The 18645-nt window shown below is 41.2% G+C and overlaps 1 protein-coding gene across 1 annotated transcript in view; it reads left to right on the forward strand.

The window, feature by feature from the left end:
* Window positions 1-18645, forward strand: part of LOC114645771 (adenylate cyclase type 2-like) — a 161033-nt gene that overhangs the window by 110689 nt on the left and 31699 nt on the right. Inside the window, exons 10-18 of the mRNA XM_028793603.2 lie at window positions 1041-1167; window positions 2605-2781; window positions 2877-2917; window positions 2995-3057; window positions 3345-3414; window positions 6934-7031; window positions 12063-12147; window positions 12272-12409; window positions 17193-17270. Of these exons, the coding sequence (XP_028649436.1) occupies window positions 1041-1167; window positions 2605-2781; window positions 2877-2917; window positions 2995-3057; window positions 3345-3414; window positions 6934-7031; window positions 12063-12147; window positions 12272-12409; window positions 17193-17270 (877 nt within the window). The remainder of the gene's footprint in view (window positions 1-1040; window positions 1168-2604; window positions 2782-2876; window positions 2918-2994; window positions 3058-3344; window positions 3415-6933; window positions 7032-12062; window positions 12148-12271; window positions 12410-17192; window positions 17271-18645) is intronic.

Below are 18645 nucleotides of genomic sequence, written 5' to 3' on the forward strand. Positions count from 1 at the left end.
AGGAGACAATCAGAGGTACAACAAAAGTGGGAGAGATAGCTAAGAAAGGCTGAAGTGGTATGGACATGGGACTTAGATGAACTAGACAGTCAGCTAGCATGGAAAATTTTGAGGAGGGTGACATTTTTTAAAAGATTACAAAAAGGAGTACAGAATGGAGATCACTGATTCCTGGTACAATGGTCTTTAGTGGAGAGCAAGCTTGAACAACAGCAAACAATATCAAAGTGTCCATGAAAAAATCTCAGGTCACACATGTTGCATAATCCCAATATCAAGTAATATGCTCAAAACGTCACCAGCACAGGTATTTTGGCTAAAATTTTGTTGAATAAACCACTTCTATAAAATGCTCTTGTCTAGGACAGAGAAGCACATTCAAATGGAGTGGAAGATTCATCAGACCCCACATTCAGTGGTCATCACGCCACAACAGCAGTTCTTCTAAATTTGTGAACCATGGAATTGACTTTCCGCTTGGCAAAGCACTTTGCGTATGCATACATACGAGACATATTCTCCAACTTGTAATGTTTTCATGCACTTTTCTCTCACTTGTTTATACACCCCTCTCAGACAACACTCTACAATGTTGATACCACAACACATGGAGCATCTCGATAGAAAGCTCAGTCCCATGTGAATGCACATCTCTCTCATGTGCAAGAGCATATTCCAGAAGTGGTTTATTTTAATAATATTTTAGCCAAAATACATGTATTTGAGCGGATCTGGATATACCCTCATGAAGACCACCCTAAATTAACAAGTCACTTAGTGTGCTGAGCAGAGGGAATCTCCTGGTGGCCACAGACTATCTTCTTCTTCAGCATTGTGTGACTAAGTTGTTGTATTGGTCTTGAAAGATTTCTACTCCTTAATACTGGTGGCATGAAATCTTTAGCATTCTCCACCTAAGGTGTTCCATGAGCTCCTGTTCTGTGGTCTTTGGCCCCTCCAAGTGCTTAGCTGAGTTCTCTGTCATATCCAAATGTCTTTTCTTGTCTTTTCTTGAAACATATGAACGTTTGTGTCCACAGCCGGGTCCATATCACAGAAGCTACCTTATCCCATCTGGATGGATCATATGAAGTTGAAGAAGGATATGGCGAGGCAAGAAATGAAAATCTTAGGGGAATACGGACATTCTTTGTCATTGATCCCAGGGTGAGAACAAAACAAAAATAAAAGAAACTAGTGAGAGAGCACCATGATGATGAAGAGGTAGAGGTAGAGATGCAGGCAGTTTTCACCCATAATGTCATCCATTACAAGTATTTTTATATGTGGGAATTTGCAGTTGAGTCCTGAACATTGTATTTCTAACACTAAATAAAATGATTTTTCTTACTGCAGGGAAATGTCTTTAAAAACTTGTCCTCAGTTCATAGTTGTTTTTCCAAGGAAAAAACAATTGTGCTAATTTCCCACACATTCATTCCAGTTTGGCCATTTTTGAGATGAGTCTGGTCATCCGTTCCTGGAATATACTCCAAGTTTATTAAAACAAAGCCAGCAGTCATTAGCACTGTAGACTAAAAGTGTCTTTAATGTAGGAAACAAACAAAGTGGTTAGGAAAAACAGAATAGACATTTTTTCCATACCCTTTATTGCTATCTATCTATCTATCTATCTATCTATCTATCTATCTATCTATCTATCTATCTATCTATCTATCTATCTATCTATCTATCTATCTATCTATCTATCTATCTTTCATTATCTATCTTTCTATCTATCTATCTATCTATCTATCTATCTATCTATCTATCTATCTATCTATCTATCTATTGATTATATAGTGCCTTTCACATCTATCTATCTATCTATCTATATATCTATCTATCTATCTATCTATCGATTATATAGTGCCTTTCACATCTATCTATCTATCTATCTATCTATCTATCTATCTATCTATCTATCTATCTATCTATCTATCTATCTATCAATTATATAGTGCCTTTCACATCTATCTATCTATCTATCAATTATATAGTGCCTTTCACATCTATCTATCTATCTATCTATCTATCTATCTATCTATCTATCTATCTATCTATCTATCTATCTATCTATGATATAGTGCCTTGTCTCCCTTTCCCCCCAGAGACAGATAAAGTTCTATCTATCTATCTATCTATCTATCTATCTATCTATCTATCTATCTATCTATCTATCTATTATATAGTGCCTTTCACATCTATCTATCTATCTATCAATCTATTATATAGTGCCTTTCACATCTATCTATCTATCTATCTATCTATCTATCTATCTATCTATCTATCTATCTATCTATCTATCTATCTAGCTATCTATCTAGCTATCTATCTAGCTATCTATTATATAGTGCCTTTCACATCTATCTATCTATCTATCTATCTATCTATCTATCTATCTATCTATCTATCTATCTATCTATCTAGCTATCTATTATATAGTGCCTTTCACATCTATCTATCTATCTATCTATCTATCTATCTATCTATCTATCTATCTATCTATCTATCTATCTATCTATCTATCTATCTATCTAGTCCATATGATCAGTTGCAAAAAAGTGCCTTCTTTTTCTGTAACATCTGTTTTTTTCTACACAGGCTAGGACTCTCCTCCTTAAGAGTTTATTGTGCCCTGATTCAGGGGAAGGCTCAAAGGTTCGAGCATCTCTTCGTATGGCACGATACCTAGAGTCCTGGGGAGCAGTGAAACCATTTGCACACTTGAATAAGCGAGACAGCATGGGATTACTGCCTTTTCTAGACTCTACTCAGGTGGTAAGTGCATCATCTTTTTTTTAATTATAAATAAAAAACCGAACATTTTCTCATTGGCAAGAATCCTTGTGTAACTTTCTATGTCCTCCTTTAAGGATGGTGCAGCTGAAAGTGCGACACACCAGGACTTAGAACGGTAAGAGAAGATCTGATTGTGATCGATTGCACACCAGCTGTTTTTGATCAATAATGATTTCTTGTATATCTTCATAGGACTCGTTCACAGAATCCTGATGATGTTGCAAATGATACGATGGAAAGCCTGAACTCACACAAGTAAGTTTGACAGGGGATGAGGTTTTGAACTTACAATATGATCCTGGTGCTCACAGTTAACCTTCTCTGGCATCCTGCTGTCTAATCTATCTGTCCTATCAAGAGACAGTTCATAACAGGCCACAGGATTCATACTCAGCACCGGTGACCTACTCTGGCTGCTGGCTTTCCTTTCAGTTATTATATTAAACAGATACCAATTTCTAATTTGAATGTTCCTATAATTCTAGAATTCCAATACAGCCTTTAATTTCCCTCAAAAATTATTTTCTGCTCCTTTATTACAGACAGTGGTTATCATCTGAAGACTTCAACTGGTTAACAATGCTTTTCCGTAAAGTATCCATGGAAAAAGAGGTAGGTGTAACTTTGTGGTCTGTTTGTATGTGTAAGGAGGCATACGAGTTGCTTAATGTTTGCAACCAGGAGAGAGATGTAGAGAAGACAAAGTTCAATGCCAGTAAGACAGCTTGAAACCTAAAACACTAACTAAAAATAAAAGTCAAGAAACAAAACAAGAAGTCAAATCCCAAAAGACTTTAAGACAATCACATCAATTACCAGAGTTTTGGGTGTGAAATTCGCAATCTCGGATGATCAGGAAATACTTGCTACCGAGTTTTTCATGAGATATGTTCCAAGTGTGTTCCCCTCCTCACCAACCCCCCCACCCCAACCTAACTTCACTGTGGGTTCACAGCTACCCGAGCACATCAGTCCATTTGCTGTTGGCAGATTGTGTCTGTGAGAGCAACAAAGAAATTCTTCTGATGGTAACTGGGACTAATAATTTTTTCTTCCTTGAATGGTGCAGATCTCTCTTATATCATAATCTTTCTAATTTCCAGACACTTTTAATAAAGCTAGCCTAAAAATGATGCTTTCTTAAACAAGCGAGGAAGGCCTGTTATCAGAAGAGATTCTTCTGGGTAGTTCACTCCCATGAATATCTCTGCATCATAAATGAGGGAATTGCAACACTTTGCATTGTGATACTTGCACACACGCATGCCTTCACAAACTGTAGGTGCAAAGCTGATGGTTGACCTTTGTGGAATATGACCCGGACACAGACAGGCAGACACATTGTAAGTACCCCACATACGTTTATTGTGGTCTTCCATAATACAAAAATCACTCACAACACCAATACTCCTCAGTCCAGGCCAACACAATGCCTTCTCTCTCTTTCCTTCAAACTGCCTCCTTCTCTCCTCCAGAGACCTTGTCCATTCTTCCACCTGACTCAAGTCCCCCTCTGAAGGGAGGCGGCCCCTTTAAATAAGCACCCGGATGTGCTCCAGGTGTGTTCCTGGCAATCTCCCACCGACACGCCCCAGTGTAGCGGAAGTGCCGGCTGTCTCCCCGGAAGCACTCCGGGTGTCCCTGTTCCTCTGCCCCCCAGCACTTCCTGGTGTGGCAGAAGTGCTGAGGTCCAGGGTCCTCCAGGTATTGGGGTCCCTCTGGCGGTGACCACGGGCCCCTACAGGGTTGAGCTTCCCAGCTCTGTACCTGCGGCCCCCAGGGCGGTCACCTCCTCAAGGTCTGGAGGAGGCACAAGTCCTCCTCCGATCTTCTCAGGAGTCCCAGCTGGGTACCACCCCCATCTGGGTACCACACCTTTCATACCTAAGTGGTTGCCATATTGTTCACAGATGCGTTTTGACGGCGTGCAGAAATACAGATCTGCATACGCATCAGGTGAGAATCGCCCATTACACTGCAAATGTTAGACTTTGTTCACACTGCGATGGAAGGCAAGGATGGGCTGGCATCCCAGCTGGGGTGGATGATCACGTACCCAGCTAGGAGGCCCTCAGGATAGCTGAAGAATGTCGATGGATGGCTCTCCTGCTGGAGTGGTTGGTGCTCCCTTTCCCAGTATGGATGGCATAATAGAAGTACAAAGAGAGACTGACTTGCAAGACTTTTTGCTAATTCAATATTCCAGCTGGCAGCATACCTCTGCTGGGATTCTTGTAGTCCTGGTGGGCAGTCCTGCTGGGTTCTATGGATGCCACAAGGGGGAGTTGTCAGGCGAGCTTCTGCCTAACCTGGAATTGCTTTCTGGGTGTAATTTTATGGCACCAAAAGTACTCCCAAGTCTGGCATTAAAGAAGCCACTCAGCCTCACCCAGGAGAGTTGGAAGGAGGACAATATTTGCCTGGGGAGGATTAGAGGAGGAAAAGGAAACCAAAAATGTTGCTTTTGTGGAAGACACCTGCTTTTCATAAGGTATTTTGGTAAAATAAAATGTCTTTTGAACCCGGGACTGGTGTCTGTGATGTAGTGTTTGGGGAATTGGAAACCCCAACCCCCTAACCCCCCCCCCCTTTACAGGACATAACACATACAGTATGTCTAGCCTGGAAATTCTTAACCCATTTTGTTCAAAGACACAAAATCACAATAAATTCCTGGGATAATGTGCATGTGTGCGTTGTTTAGAGATACCAGCGCTACACGTTTTAATGACAAGTTGTCCCAGATCATTAAAAACAGAGAAAAACATGGACCTCTGGTCTTCCCAAGATCAGGGTTGCAAGCCCCTGTGGTTTGAACCAGCAGGTTGCAGTGATGCATGTGGTTGATGCTTAGCAGATTATTAATGCTTCTCCTTCCTATCATATAATTTGGCTTCTGAAATTTGCTTCATGCTCAGCAGATGTCACTGCTCTCTTTTAATCTTTCTGGCATTGTACTTTCTTAATCAGTTTGACTACTGTATTTAGTTTGCTGTAAGAAAGACACATGTTTTGCTTCATTATGTCATAAGCTTTGCATTAAGAGAAAGATCAAATTGGTGACATACAGATACATACAGACATATTTAGACACATTTAGACATTATTATATTATTATATTATATTATCATATTATTATTAATAATATTATTATATTATTTAGACACATTTAGACATATTTAGACACATACAGACAAATGTATATGACATACAGACATATTTAGCATGTAATATACAGATAATCCAAGTAGACAGAAGAACATAAGAAATTTGACACACAAGAGGATACAATTCAGTCCATCAAGCCCGTTTGTTTAGCTAATAGCTAAGCTGTCCTAACATCTAATCCATATACTTCCTAAAAGTTGTCGAGGTTTCTGCTTCGACTGTATGTCTCAGTAGTTTGTTGTAGATTCTGTTGAATCAGGCTGACACAGCAGGGGTGCCCTCAGCCCCAGTGAAGGCACTCAGAGACTTCAGACCAGACAACAGAATTAAGCGTTATTGTATGGCGCACATACTGACTCACTTAAGATGGAACAATGAGACCAAAAAACTAAAAGCAGCTCTAACATTTATTACAAATCTTGTCACACAAGTCATTATTCATCCTCATCTGACTCCTCAGTATTTCACTGCTCAAGTTCTGCCCCTAATTAATGTACCATTATCTCTCAGCTGGGTGGGTGTCAAACTCTTTGCTGTCCATCATATCTGTCTGACAAGCCCTAACTGCACCCCCTTCTTTCCCAGCGCTCACCAATTACTTACAACCCAAGAATTTACATTCCCCTTCTTATCAAGGGGCCCATTTCTTCCAAACTCCAAACTTGTGAGATAATGGTGGTCTTTGGCTGTCACAGGGTAATAAAATATATAGGCATGAGCTTTTTAACTCATAACTCTTACATCTTAATAAAAAGTGTCTACTTTTCTCATGTGCTTATAATACTTTACTAATACATACAGATTACCAATTTTAAGAATACAATTTTCTATAATTCTCACAACTCGTGCATAAAGAAAGGCATTCTGGCTTTAGTCCTGAATGCATTTCCTCTTAATTTCCACTGATGGCCTTAGATAAACAACACTGAATGGAATTGTTGGGCTTTTTTTTGTCTTTGGCAGTTTCGCTGTTGTCCTCTACCAGATTTTCACCTTTATGTTGGCTGTGCTACTATTATTTACATATCCAACTTTTCTGTACAGATGTTCAGCTCCACACTGTAAGTATCTGTGTAAAAAAAAGAATGTCCTGATTAAAAATGTTCAGAAATGCATAATATACTGCTCAAAAAAATTAAAGGAACACTTTTTAATCAGAGTATAGCATCAGGTCAATGAAACTTGTGGGCTATTGATCTGGTCAGTTAAGTAGCAGAGGGGGTTGTTAATCAGTTTCAGCTGCTTTGGTGTTAATGAAATGAACAACAGGGGCACTAGAGGGGCAACAATGAGATGACCCCCAAAACAGGAATGGTTTAACAGGTGGGGGGCACTGACATTTTCCCCCCCATCTGTTTTCTCACTAGTTTTGCATTTGGCTACGGGCAGTGTCACTACTGGTAGCATGAGGTGATACCTGGACCCTACAGAGGTGGCACAGGTAGTCCAACTTCTCCAGGATGGCACATCAATATGTGTCATTGCCAGAAGGTTTGCTGTGTCTCCCAGCATAGTCTCAAGGGCATGGAGGAGATTCCAGGTGACAGGCAGTTACTGTAGGAGAGCTGGACAGGGCCGTAGAAGGTCTTTAACCTATCAGCAGGACCGCTATCTGCTCATTTGGGCAAGAAGGAACAGGATGAGCACTGCCAGAGCCTACAAAATGAGCTCCAGCAGGCCACTGGTGTGGGTGTCTCTGACCAAACAATCAGAAACAAACTTCATGAGGGTGGCCTGAGGGCCTGACGTCCAATAGTGGATGTTGTGCTCATTGCCCGGCACCGTGGAGCTCGATTGGCATTTGCCATAGAATACCAGAATTGGCAGGTCCACCACTGGCGCCCTGTGCTTTTCACAGATGAGAGCACATGAGGTTCACCCTGAGCACATGTGACAGAAGTGAAAGGGTCTGGAGAAGGTTATGCTGCCTGTAACATCGTTCAACATGACCGGTTTGGTGGTGTGTCAGTGAATGTCTGGGGAGGCATATCCATGTAGGGTCGCCTCTACAGACCTCTACAGGCTAGACAACAGCACCTTGACTGCCATTAGGTATCAGGATGAAGTCTTTGGACCCACTGTCAGACCCTATGCTGGTGCAGTGGCTCCTGGGTCCCTCCTGGTGCACGACAATGCCCGGCCTCATGTGGCGAGAGTATGCAGGCAGTTCCTGGAGGATGAAGGAATTGATACCACTGACTGGCCCCCACGCTCACCTGACCTCAATCCAATAGAACACCTCTGGGACATTATGTTTTGGTCTATCCGACACTGCCAGGTTGCACCTCAGACTGTCCAGGAGCTCAGTGATGCCCTGGTCCAGATCTGGGAGGAGATCCCCCAGGACACCATCCATCGTCTCATTAGGTTCATGCACCAAAACGTTGTCAGGCATGCATACAACCAAGTGGGGGCAATAAAAACTACTGAGTACGATTTGGAGTTGCTGCAATGAAATTTCGGTAAGATGGACTAGCCTGCCACATCATTTTTTCACTTTGAATTTTGGGGTGTCTTTGAATTCAGCCCTCTGTAGGTTGATAATTTTCATTTTCATCAAACGATGTGACATCCTTTCGTTCCTAACACATTACCCAGTCCATATCAGTAGAGATGGCCAGCAGGATTTTTTTCCCATTGAGATCTGATGTGTTTTCAAAGTGTTCCTTTAAATTTTTTGAGCAGTTTATATTGTATGAGATAACTATAATTGTGAAATACTCTTGTGAGTGTGAAATATCCTGCTGTATTAGGCTGCTGTAGTGCTGGTCACTCAAAGTTAGGGCAGTGGGGCTCAGAGGCTTAGGCTTTGGGTTCAGCTTCTGTGTGACCTTGAGCAAGTCGTTTAGACGGCCTGTACTGATACAGCCACACCCACCACATGACGGACCACCTCAGGATCCCAAATTAGGACCTGAATGCAGTCATCCATCGGGTGACACCTCAGCACCACCCTAGTTTGAATGGAGTGGAACAGTGTGAGGGTTATAATAAAAATACGTGTGAACAGTTGTATTGCATCGTATTTATTGTAAGTACACTTTCTAAGAAAAAGTATTCACCCTCTTGAAAGTTTTCACATTTTCTTGAATTACGGCAGCTGATTTAATTTGTCTTTTCTGACACTGGTCAACAGAAAAAGACTTTTTAATGTCAAAGCGAAAACAGATCTCTGCCAGGTGGTCTAATTTGATTACAAATATAAAACATAAGAGAATTGACTGCATACGTATTCACCCCTTTAATATGACTCAACCAAATCATCACTGGTGCAACCAGTTGGTTTTAGACATCCCATAGTTTGCTCAGTGGAGATCACCTGTCTGGGGTTCCAGTTCATTGCGTTATAAATGCTCCTGCACAGCTTGTGGCGAGTCAGTATGATGGCCTGACCTACACAACGAAGACAAAAGAACACGCCAAGCAACTCTGTGAAAAAGGGGATTGAAAAGCACAACTCAAGGGATGGAGACAAGAAAATATCCAAGTCACTGAATATCCCTTGGAGTCCAGTTAGATCAATTGTGATGGACGGTTGTGGTTCTTGCCCGGCCTGGAGGCCAATATACTGGAAGGACTGGGGGAGCAGATGTGCACAGGACACGGCCTCCCCTGGGTTGCTGTGGCTCCATGGATTCCTGCAGGGATTCATGGGAGTTGGAGTTTGGGACAGCCCTGTTCTGTTCCATGGGGGCTCCCAGGGGGAGGTGCAGACCCCTACTCTGGGCTCTCATCACACCTGGAAGTGATTCCTGACCTCCCTACTGAGCCACTTGGAGCACTCCCAGGTTCTGCTTAAAAGGAGCCACCTGCCTTCATTCCAGAAGCCAGAGTCAGGAGGAAGAAGGATGAAGCTTACTGGAAGAGGGGTGGAGGCAGAAGGACTGGGAAACGGAAGAAAGAAGAAAAGTGTTGTGCTTATTTGACTGGACTGTGTACAGTGCTGCTGTGGGGAGCGAGGGAAAAGCGCTTCTCATCTTATAAATAAAACGTGTGGTGTGCTACACTTGTGCCTAGTGTCTATCTGTGTCGGGGTTTGGGAGCTGGTGCGCTCCTGTTTGCCACACAAAATGGAAGGAGTATGGCACAGCTGTAAATCTGCTACAGAAGGCCATCCACAAAAACTGAGTGGTTGTGCAAGGAAAAGATGAGTGAGGGAGGCCACCAAGAGGCCTTTGAGAACTCTGAAGGAGTTACAAGCTACACCGAGTAAGATTTGAGGGACAGTGAGGACAAGTGTTGCTCCAGGAGAGTCACAACTCACAGGTTTAAGGGAGAGTGGCAAAGAGGAAAAAATGCAGAGGATATTTCAGCAGAAGGCACATGGGAGACTCTGAAGTCAGCTAGAAGAATGTTCTATGGCCCAGGTCAGGTTAGATTGGGTAGCATGCACTGGTACAGCATGTTGCCGCACTCACTACACGACGAAACAACTCGGGATCCTGGTTGGCAATCCCCCAAGCAAACACACAGTCCAGTCCCACCCTCTGGAAATGACCCTCTAGAGATGATCATCATGCCGGATAAACAAGACATTCCATGCGTCTATTTGGATGGGCCGCCTCATTGGGACCTGAGTGCTGCTTTGCAGCTCAGCACCACACCAGCTCTGATTCCCGACAGGCCTCATTTCATTGGCTCTCCGACAGTTTTGACTTTTCCGGGGATGGGCCACTAGAGGGCTTTCCCCCATCCCCTTCATAATGCGAGCAGCCTTCGTATGGGCAGCTACACCAGAGCTACTCCCACGGAGAGCAGAAAGGAGTCCTGTCTGTCATCTCAGAGCTGCGTGAATTTTTTTTTTTTTTTATGGTGGCAGGAGTGCCAATCCTGTCACCAACCCCCATGATTTCCCTGCAAGTTGGAGGACCGCTTGCAGTGCCGGATGCAGTTTAACGTCATACCCAGGACAAAAATTGAGCCTTTTGGCCCTTAAACTAAACAATATGTTTTGTGTAAGATAAACACTGCACATTGTTAAAAACAAACCATCCCTACCATGAGGTGTATTGGTGGTGGTAGCATCATGCTGCAAGGATACCCCTCTTCATCTGACCCTCGTGAGGGTAAAATGAATGCAGCAAAATAAGAAATCATGGAGGAAAACCTGATGAAGTCTGCAAGAAACTTGTACCTTGGGGGAAGATTTGTTTTCCAGCAAGTCAACGACTCCAGTCATAAAACCAATGCTACAGAGGAATGGCTTAAAAACAACAATGTTCTTATCTTAAAGTGGCCAAGTCAGAGAGCAAATCTCAATCCAATCGAGAATTTGTGACTGGACTTGAAAAAAGGCTGTTCACTCCTGATCATCATGCCAACTGACAGAGCCTGAGCAGGTTTGCTTTGAAAACTGGGCAGAAATGGCAGAGTCCAGATGAACAAAGCTGATGAAGCGAGACAGACCTGTTCTCACAGACCTAAGGATGTCATGGCTGGCAGACTTGCATCCACTGACCAATGCAATTAATTATTTTGTGTTTTATATTTGTGAGGGTGCAAATTGCCCTCTATGTACTGTTGGTATGTTCTCCGTTTATTCACTTTCACATTAGGTTAATTGGTTACTCTAATCTGACTTGGTGCATGTGTGAGTGAATGAGCTCTGAGATTAACCGATGTCCCTTCCCACGTGCAGTGAGTCCTGCTTAACTCCTGATGCTAGAAGAATATTTTATGACTCCCAGTAACCACCTTTGAATAAAGCATTTTATAAAAGTGGTTGGATGGAAATTGAAATTATTTATAAAGTACAATAGAATGTTGATTAGTGTGACTGTATCACAGTTTAAGAGTCTTAACTCTATTCACAAGCTCTGTTCAGTTTTTGTGTGGTATCGCCGTATCTTCATGTGTCCCCCCAAAGACTTTCAAGTTAGATTTCTCAGCGACTCAACGTTGGGCTGCCCAAGTGTATCTTTTCCTCTCTCCAGTACTAGGTCCTGCTTTGTGTGCAATGCTGTACACAGTCCAGAAACTGAATGAATTACTTTTGAATGAGATAGACAGACCCATCTTCTTCATCTATGGCACCTACATTTGACACATCCTCTCTGTGAGAATATTAATGACATTTGCATTTCCTCCTTTAGAAACATGCAACTGGGAATCTCCTATGGTGTCTCCTTTTTTCTTCTTCTGCTACTGCTGTTCAGTAGCTTCTCTGGACATCTGGCGGTAAGCAAAACTCTAATGGAACTGCAGCTGGACTTAAGCAGTTGCCTGATTAGTGGTCCCACTGGTGGTCCTCAACATTGGGGGAATCTTTGTTATCAAATCAAATGCTTTTTTTTTTCCGCAGAGGTGGACGCAGAAGGGCCCAAACTTCTTGAAGTGGATCCCGTCCATCTCAGCCGCTATTGTTCATAAGCCAGTCCTTCGGGTCATCCTTCAGATCATTGTGATTCTTGTGGTTCTTGTCATGGGTATTCTTAACTTTGTAAGTACACAACATTAAAACAAATGAGTAATGCAATAAGCAGCAGGAGGAACTCTGAAAAGTAGTGGCCTCAAGAACAGAGAATGAGACCCTGTTGAAAAAAGGGAAACCACTTGAAAGGTGTGAGGGTGGGACAATACTACACCTAAAAGAAGGGTAGGCTCGAGGGGTTGAGATAGAATGAGAAAAGTGCTATATAAATGTAAAGAATTAATTATTATTATTATTATTACTAGAGGGCTTTGCCCCCTGCTCGCTTCCACTACGCACTAGCCTGTTTTTTGGTTCTGCCGCTCACATTTCGGGATGCAGATATACAATTTACTAACTATTTTACATTACAGCGAGTAATTAACCATTGTCATGCACGCGTGCGTGACACCATATTAAAAAATATTAAAATGTAATAATTTGAATGTAAATTATGTTTCATGTTGCGTTAGAGTTATTCATTGTGTAATACGATTTAGGTCTATTTGGAATTGAAATTAACACGCAAATACTTTTTAAACTTGCATTTTTACAGTAAAAAATTTTTTTTTAATTAAATTTTTGTCAATATCACATTGAATTGTGATTCTGTGTTTGGAGTTTCATCGTGACGCTACGCATATCTGCCCGTGATTGAATTTCGTTTCTTTCTCTCTATTAAATAAAACGACTTTTTCGATTATTTGGCTCTGAAATTTGTAAATTGTCTTTGCAAAAGCTATTGTAACAGGACTCTGTAAACGTTTTAATACGAATGGCATTTCAAGATCTCCTTTGTTCTCTAATGTTATCCCCTGAAGACGTACTACATTACCTTTCTTGGATACATCCTACTACAACAATTTGTGAGGAGGAAAACTGGACGGTGTTAACGGTTGTACATATTCTCCGGAATATTGTTTTCATCTTCCACATGATCACTACCAACTGTTTCAGCATAGTCTATTGATACACATTTAACCAATTTGCCGTGTAACCGATCGTCATTTTTGGTATTAGTTCGTTTGACTTAATTGTTTCTCGGTGATAGGATTGCCCGTGTACTCATTTTTACTGTTGATAATCCTTCATGATGAAATGTCTCATCTCATCAGAGCAAGGACTGTGTCTGTCAAAAGCATTCACATGAATGAGAGGTGAGAGTACCGTGTGCGTGGTTTTCTATGGTTGAGAGGCGGGCGTGACTTGAAAACATCTCATAGCCTAAGTCTCAACTCGCAGGACTTGAAAAAATCTTTCAAAAAAGTCTCGTCTTCCCAAAAGTCTTGTCTCAGCTCAGGATTTTTTTTATTATAATAGAGAGATATGTGCCCAGGTCAATGTGCATGCCCCATTGGTAGGTTCCTGGGTGCATCAGCTCGATCAACTACTGGGTTTGGTGTTTGTTTAGAGTGGAGCTGACTTCCTCAAGTCCGGTGACTGAGCTGAAGTCATACTTGGTGTCTCCTTTCATTAAGATGAAGCAAACAGAACTAAAAGAGCAAGGCAGCTCAAAAGATGGACAGCATTGCAGAGCACCCACTGCTGTAAGGTTCAGAATGGAGTCCTGCCTTTCAATCCAGAAGGAGATGGAGTTGCAAGAAAAAAGTAAGTCAACCCTTTGCAATTCCCTGGATTTCTGCACTGATTACTAATAAGATGTGGTCTGATCTTTGTCTATGTCACAATTCCAGACAAACACAATCTAACTAAACTAATAACACACACAAAGCTGGACTTTACATGTCTTTATTGAGCACATCAAGTAATCCTTCACAGTGCAGACTGGAAAAACTACTGGAACTTTTGATTTCAATAAGTTGTTTCTTCTTGCTCCTTTAACAGCAATGACCTCTATGAAACATTTCCTGTTGTTGAGGGTGAATTTTTGACAATTCCTCCCTACAACTCTGTTCCAGTTCATCAATATTTCTGGGTTGTCTTGATTGCACAGTCTTCTTCAGGTCATGCCACAGCATCTCAATCAGGATAAGTTCAGGACTCTGACTCAGCCATTCCAACACACAAATCTTCTTTTTCAAGCCAATCTTTAGTTGATTTACTTGTGTGCTTTGGGTCATTGTCTTGTTGCATCACTCATCATCTCTTAAGCTTGAGGTCATGGACTGTTACCCTAACATTCACCTGTACAATTTCTTTGAATTCATTGGTTCTCCAACCGTGAAGTATCAAAGCAGGCCCAAACCATGATACTCCCTCCACCATGCTTCACAGCTGGAATGAATTTTTGGTGTTGGTGTGCGGTGCTCTTCCTCCTCCAAACATAGCGTTGATCATTTACAGTATGCAAAAAGTTGAACTTTTGACACATCTCTCCACAAAACTGTTTCCCGGAAGCGTCTCATCCAGGTGAGAAGTGTTGTGATGTTTCCTTTTTTTTTTGACAGAAGTGGTTTCCTTCGTGGTGTCCTTCCATGAACACCATTCTTGTCCAGTGTTTTTCTGATAGTGGACACACCAGCAAAGACTTTCACAGTTTGCTGAGTTTTCCGGAGGTCTTTTGCTGATACCCTTGGATTCTTAACACCTCTTTTAGATTTGCATTTTGCGCTCTTGGAGTAATCTTTACAGGATGCCCACTATTAGCTGGATTAGCTACAGTCTACAGGTTTCTCCATTTGTAGACACTTTGTCTTAACAAGAATTCACAAACATCCAGGTTTTTAACAATGCTTTAATAGCCTTTTCCAGCTTCAGACATCTCCATAATGCGTCCCCTAACTGTCAGTGATAGTTGTTTGGATCAAAGTATTGTTCACACTAACCAGTCTTTCCTGAGAAGAACAGATTTGTCAGTAACCAGGCTTTGTTCAATCCACTAGATTAGAACATTAGAACACTCTAGACGAGAACAGGCCATTCAGCCCAACAAAGCTCGCCAGTCCTATCCACTTATTTCTTCCAAAAAAAACATCAAGTCGAGTTTTGAAAGTCCCCAATGTCTTACTGTCTACCACACTACTTGGTAGCTTATTCCAAGTGTCTATCGTTCTTTGTGTAAAGAAAAACTTCCTAATGTTTGTGCGAAATTTACCCTTAACAAGTTTCCAACTGTGTTTCCAAGATCTTGAAGAAGTCATTTTAAAATAACAGTCTCAATCCACTGTACTGATTCCCTTCATAATTTTAAACACTTCAATCATGTCACCTCTTAATCTTCTTTTGCTTAAACTGTAAAGGCTTAGCTCTTTTAATCTTTCCTCATAATTCAACCCCTGTAGCCCTGGAATCAGCCTACTTGCTCTTCTCTGGACCTTTTCTAGTGCTGCTGTGTCCTTTTTGTAGCCTGGAGACCAAAACTGCACACAGGACTCCAGATGAGGCCTCACCAGTGTGTTAGAAAGGTTGAGCAGAACCTCCTTGGACTTGTACAACATATCAAGGCACTATATAACCTGACATTCTGTTAGCCTTCTTAATGGCTTCTGAACACTGTCGGGAAGTCGATAGCTTAGAGTCCACTATGACTCCTAAATCCTTCTCATAAGGTGTACTCTTGATTTTCCAACTGCCCATTGTGTATTCAAACCTAATATTTTTACTTCCTATGTGTAATACTTTACATTTACTGACATTAAATTTCATCTGCCACAAATCTGCCCAAGCCTGTATGCTATCCAAGTCCTTCTGTAATGATATAACGGATTCCAAATTATCTGCTAATCCACCTATCTTGGTATCATCTGCAAACTTAACCAGCTTGTTACTTATATTCCTATCTAAATCACTTATATATATTAAAATGTGTGACTTGATTTAAAAGTCGAGATACCTGTGTAATCCACACATCTAATCTCATCTTCTGCATTGAAGCACCTTTGTCTGGTCAGCTTTTGGAGAAGTCATTAAACAAGGGTTCATTTACTTATCAAGCATTCACTGTGAATGATTAATCAATGTGCTCGATAAAGTCATGAAAAGTCCAGCTGTGTGAGTGTTATTAGTTTAGTCAGATTGTGTTTGTCTGGAATTGTGACTTAGGTGAAGATCAGACCATATCTTATTGATAAACAATGCAGAAATCCAGGGAATTGCAAACATTACAATGGTGGGTGCTTGGCAATGCTGTTCATCTTTTGAGCTGGCTTGATCTTTTAGTTCTGTTTGCTTCATCTTAGTGAAAGAAGACACCAAGTATGACTTCCTCGCACTCACCAGACTTGAGGAAGTCAGCTCCCTCTGAACAAACGCCAACCTAGTAGTTGATCGAGCTGACGCACCCAGGAACCTAACAATGGGGCTGGCACATTGTCCTGGGCACATATCTCAACCCCTCAAGCCTATCTTCCTTTTAGGTGCTCCTATTGCCAACTGTGTGTGTGTTATTAGTTAAGTCAGATTGTGTTAGTCTGGAATTGTGACTTAGTTACATTTTATTAGTAATCAATGCAGATATCCAGGGAATTCCAAAGGGCTTGCTTACTTTTTATTCCAAATGTATCTTCTTCTGGATCTAAAGGCAGGGCTTCCTTCTGAACCTTACAGTGGTGGGTGTTCTGCAGTGGTGTCCATCTTTTGAGTTGCCTTGATCTTTTAGTTCTGCTTGCTTCATTACCATGAATGGAGGCACCAAGTATCAGCGGACTTGAGGAGCACCAACCCTGTAGTCGGTTACCTTCTTAAAATGGACAGAATAGGCTTGCAGTCTATGATTGTTGCTTTTGGTGTTCACCATTAAAGAAGCTACCTGTATGTAAAAAATAGGTGAATGAAACCTAATTTGTCAAAGGTTTTTTGGATATTTTTCTGCTATTAATTGTAATCTTAAATCATACTGCGTCTGTTTCTTCAGTTTTTCATCTTCAACCCTGCACCAGATTGTCCTATGGCATCCCAAACATCTACCACAGGCCAACTCTACGCCTTACCGGTAAGTAATTTTTACTTGCAATTTAAAACTACTTGAAGAAATGGAGAGTACACATCCAAACACTTTTAGGATAAATTGTTCACCTGGGATTGTTGGAAGCTGTTTACATTGACTAGTGGGCAGTAAGGCAAAGGTGATCTGTAAAACGTTGAGACAATACAATGGCATAGGTTTTTAAGTTCTAATATAAGTGACCTGGACTGCAAGATGATTGTTGGTGCCAGATCTGTCGGTAGAGTTTACAGAGAATGAATTAGATAAATGAAAAGCATCCTGAGAATGGCAGTTCTCCTTGTTTATCAAAGAGGTCACAAGAGAGGCTAACAGAGAGGCCTCAAATAACAGTGCAGAAGGACATATCTGAATTCATTAAGAGGAGGGTGTGCTACAGCAGAAGACCACTCCTGACAGCTAAAAACAGAAAGATCAGACTACAATTGTTATGTTTTGCCATGAGAATAAAAGGATAGACCAGGAGGCAAACATGAAAACAAAGCAAAAGTCGTAACCTGAAGACAAGAGACCTATATGACGAAAACCTGAAACTAGCCCAGAGAAATGAAGAGATCAAAAAAACAGAAAAACATGAAAGAGCTTAGATCCACAAACTCTGATAATTAAGTGACCCCAGGTAAACAAATTTATCACCTCTGACCCCTGACATTAGTTTGTTTGTGACCTCTGATTAGGCTAATAATAACTGCATAGCAATCAGTAAGGAAAACCTTGCAAAATGGCGACTCCAATGCAAAACAATAAAGCATCATAGGAGAAAATAAATATATAAACATGCCAAAACAACCCCAAACTGAAAAACAAACATCAAGAATGTCTGCACCGACATATAAAGAGGTATAAAGTAACTTTCAGCAAGGAAACAAATGAGACTTTTTGGTAATTTTGATCACGTCTTCTTTGAATTTTCATATTATTGCAGAAAGATTTAGGGTGGGTCCGAGTGCCTTTGGTATTAACCAAAGTGTGTTTAAGATAAAATTCAATGGGGAAGTTAACAAGAATATAGAGCCCTATTTAAGTTGTTTTACAGAAATTTATTCATGGATGTTTTGAGCTCACGGCTATGCCACTAAGAATATTAAATTAAGACCTGTAATTAACTTGATAGTCATTGGGTCTCATCATGTGTATAAACCAACTGTATATTGATTTCCATCCTTCAGATCCACTCTAACAGATTTGCACTGAGCCTTGGTGCATAAGGCAGGAATAAATAATTCCATTCAATTCAAATAAGTTTATTTTTGCATAGTTCTCTTCACTGGGGACAGGAGCAGAGTCCTGTGACAAATTCTCATGTAAAATGCAAGTGTAAATTTTACAAATTGCTAACTTCAGAAGTAGTACACATAGAGAC

This window comes from Erpetoichthys calabaricus, chromosome 2 (assembly GCF_900747795.2).
Source record: "Erpetoichthys calabaricus chromosome 2, fErpCal1.3, whole genome shotgun sequence".
NCBI classification, from domain to species: Eukaryota; Metazoa; Chordata; class Cladistia; order Polypteriformes; family Polypteridae; genus Erpetoichthys; species Erpetoichthys calabaricus.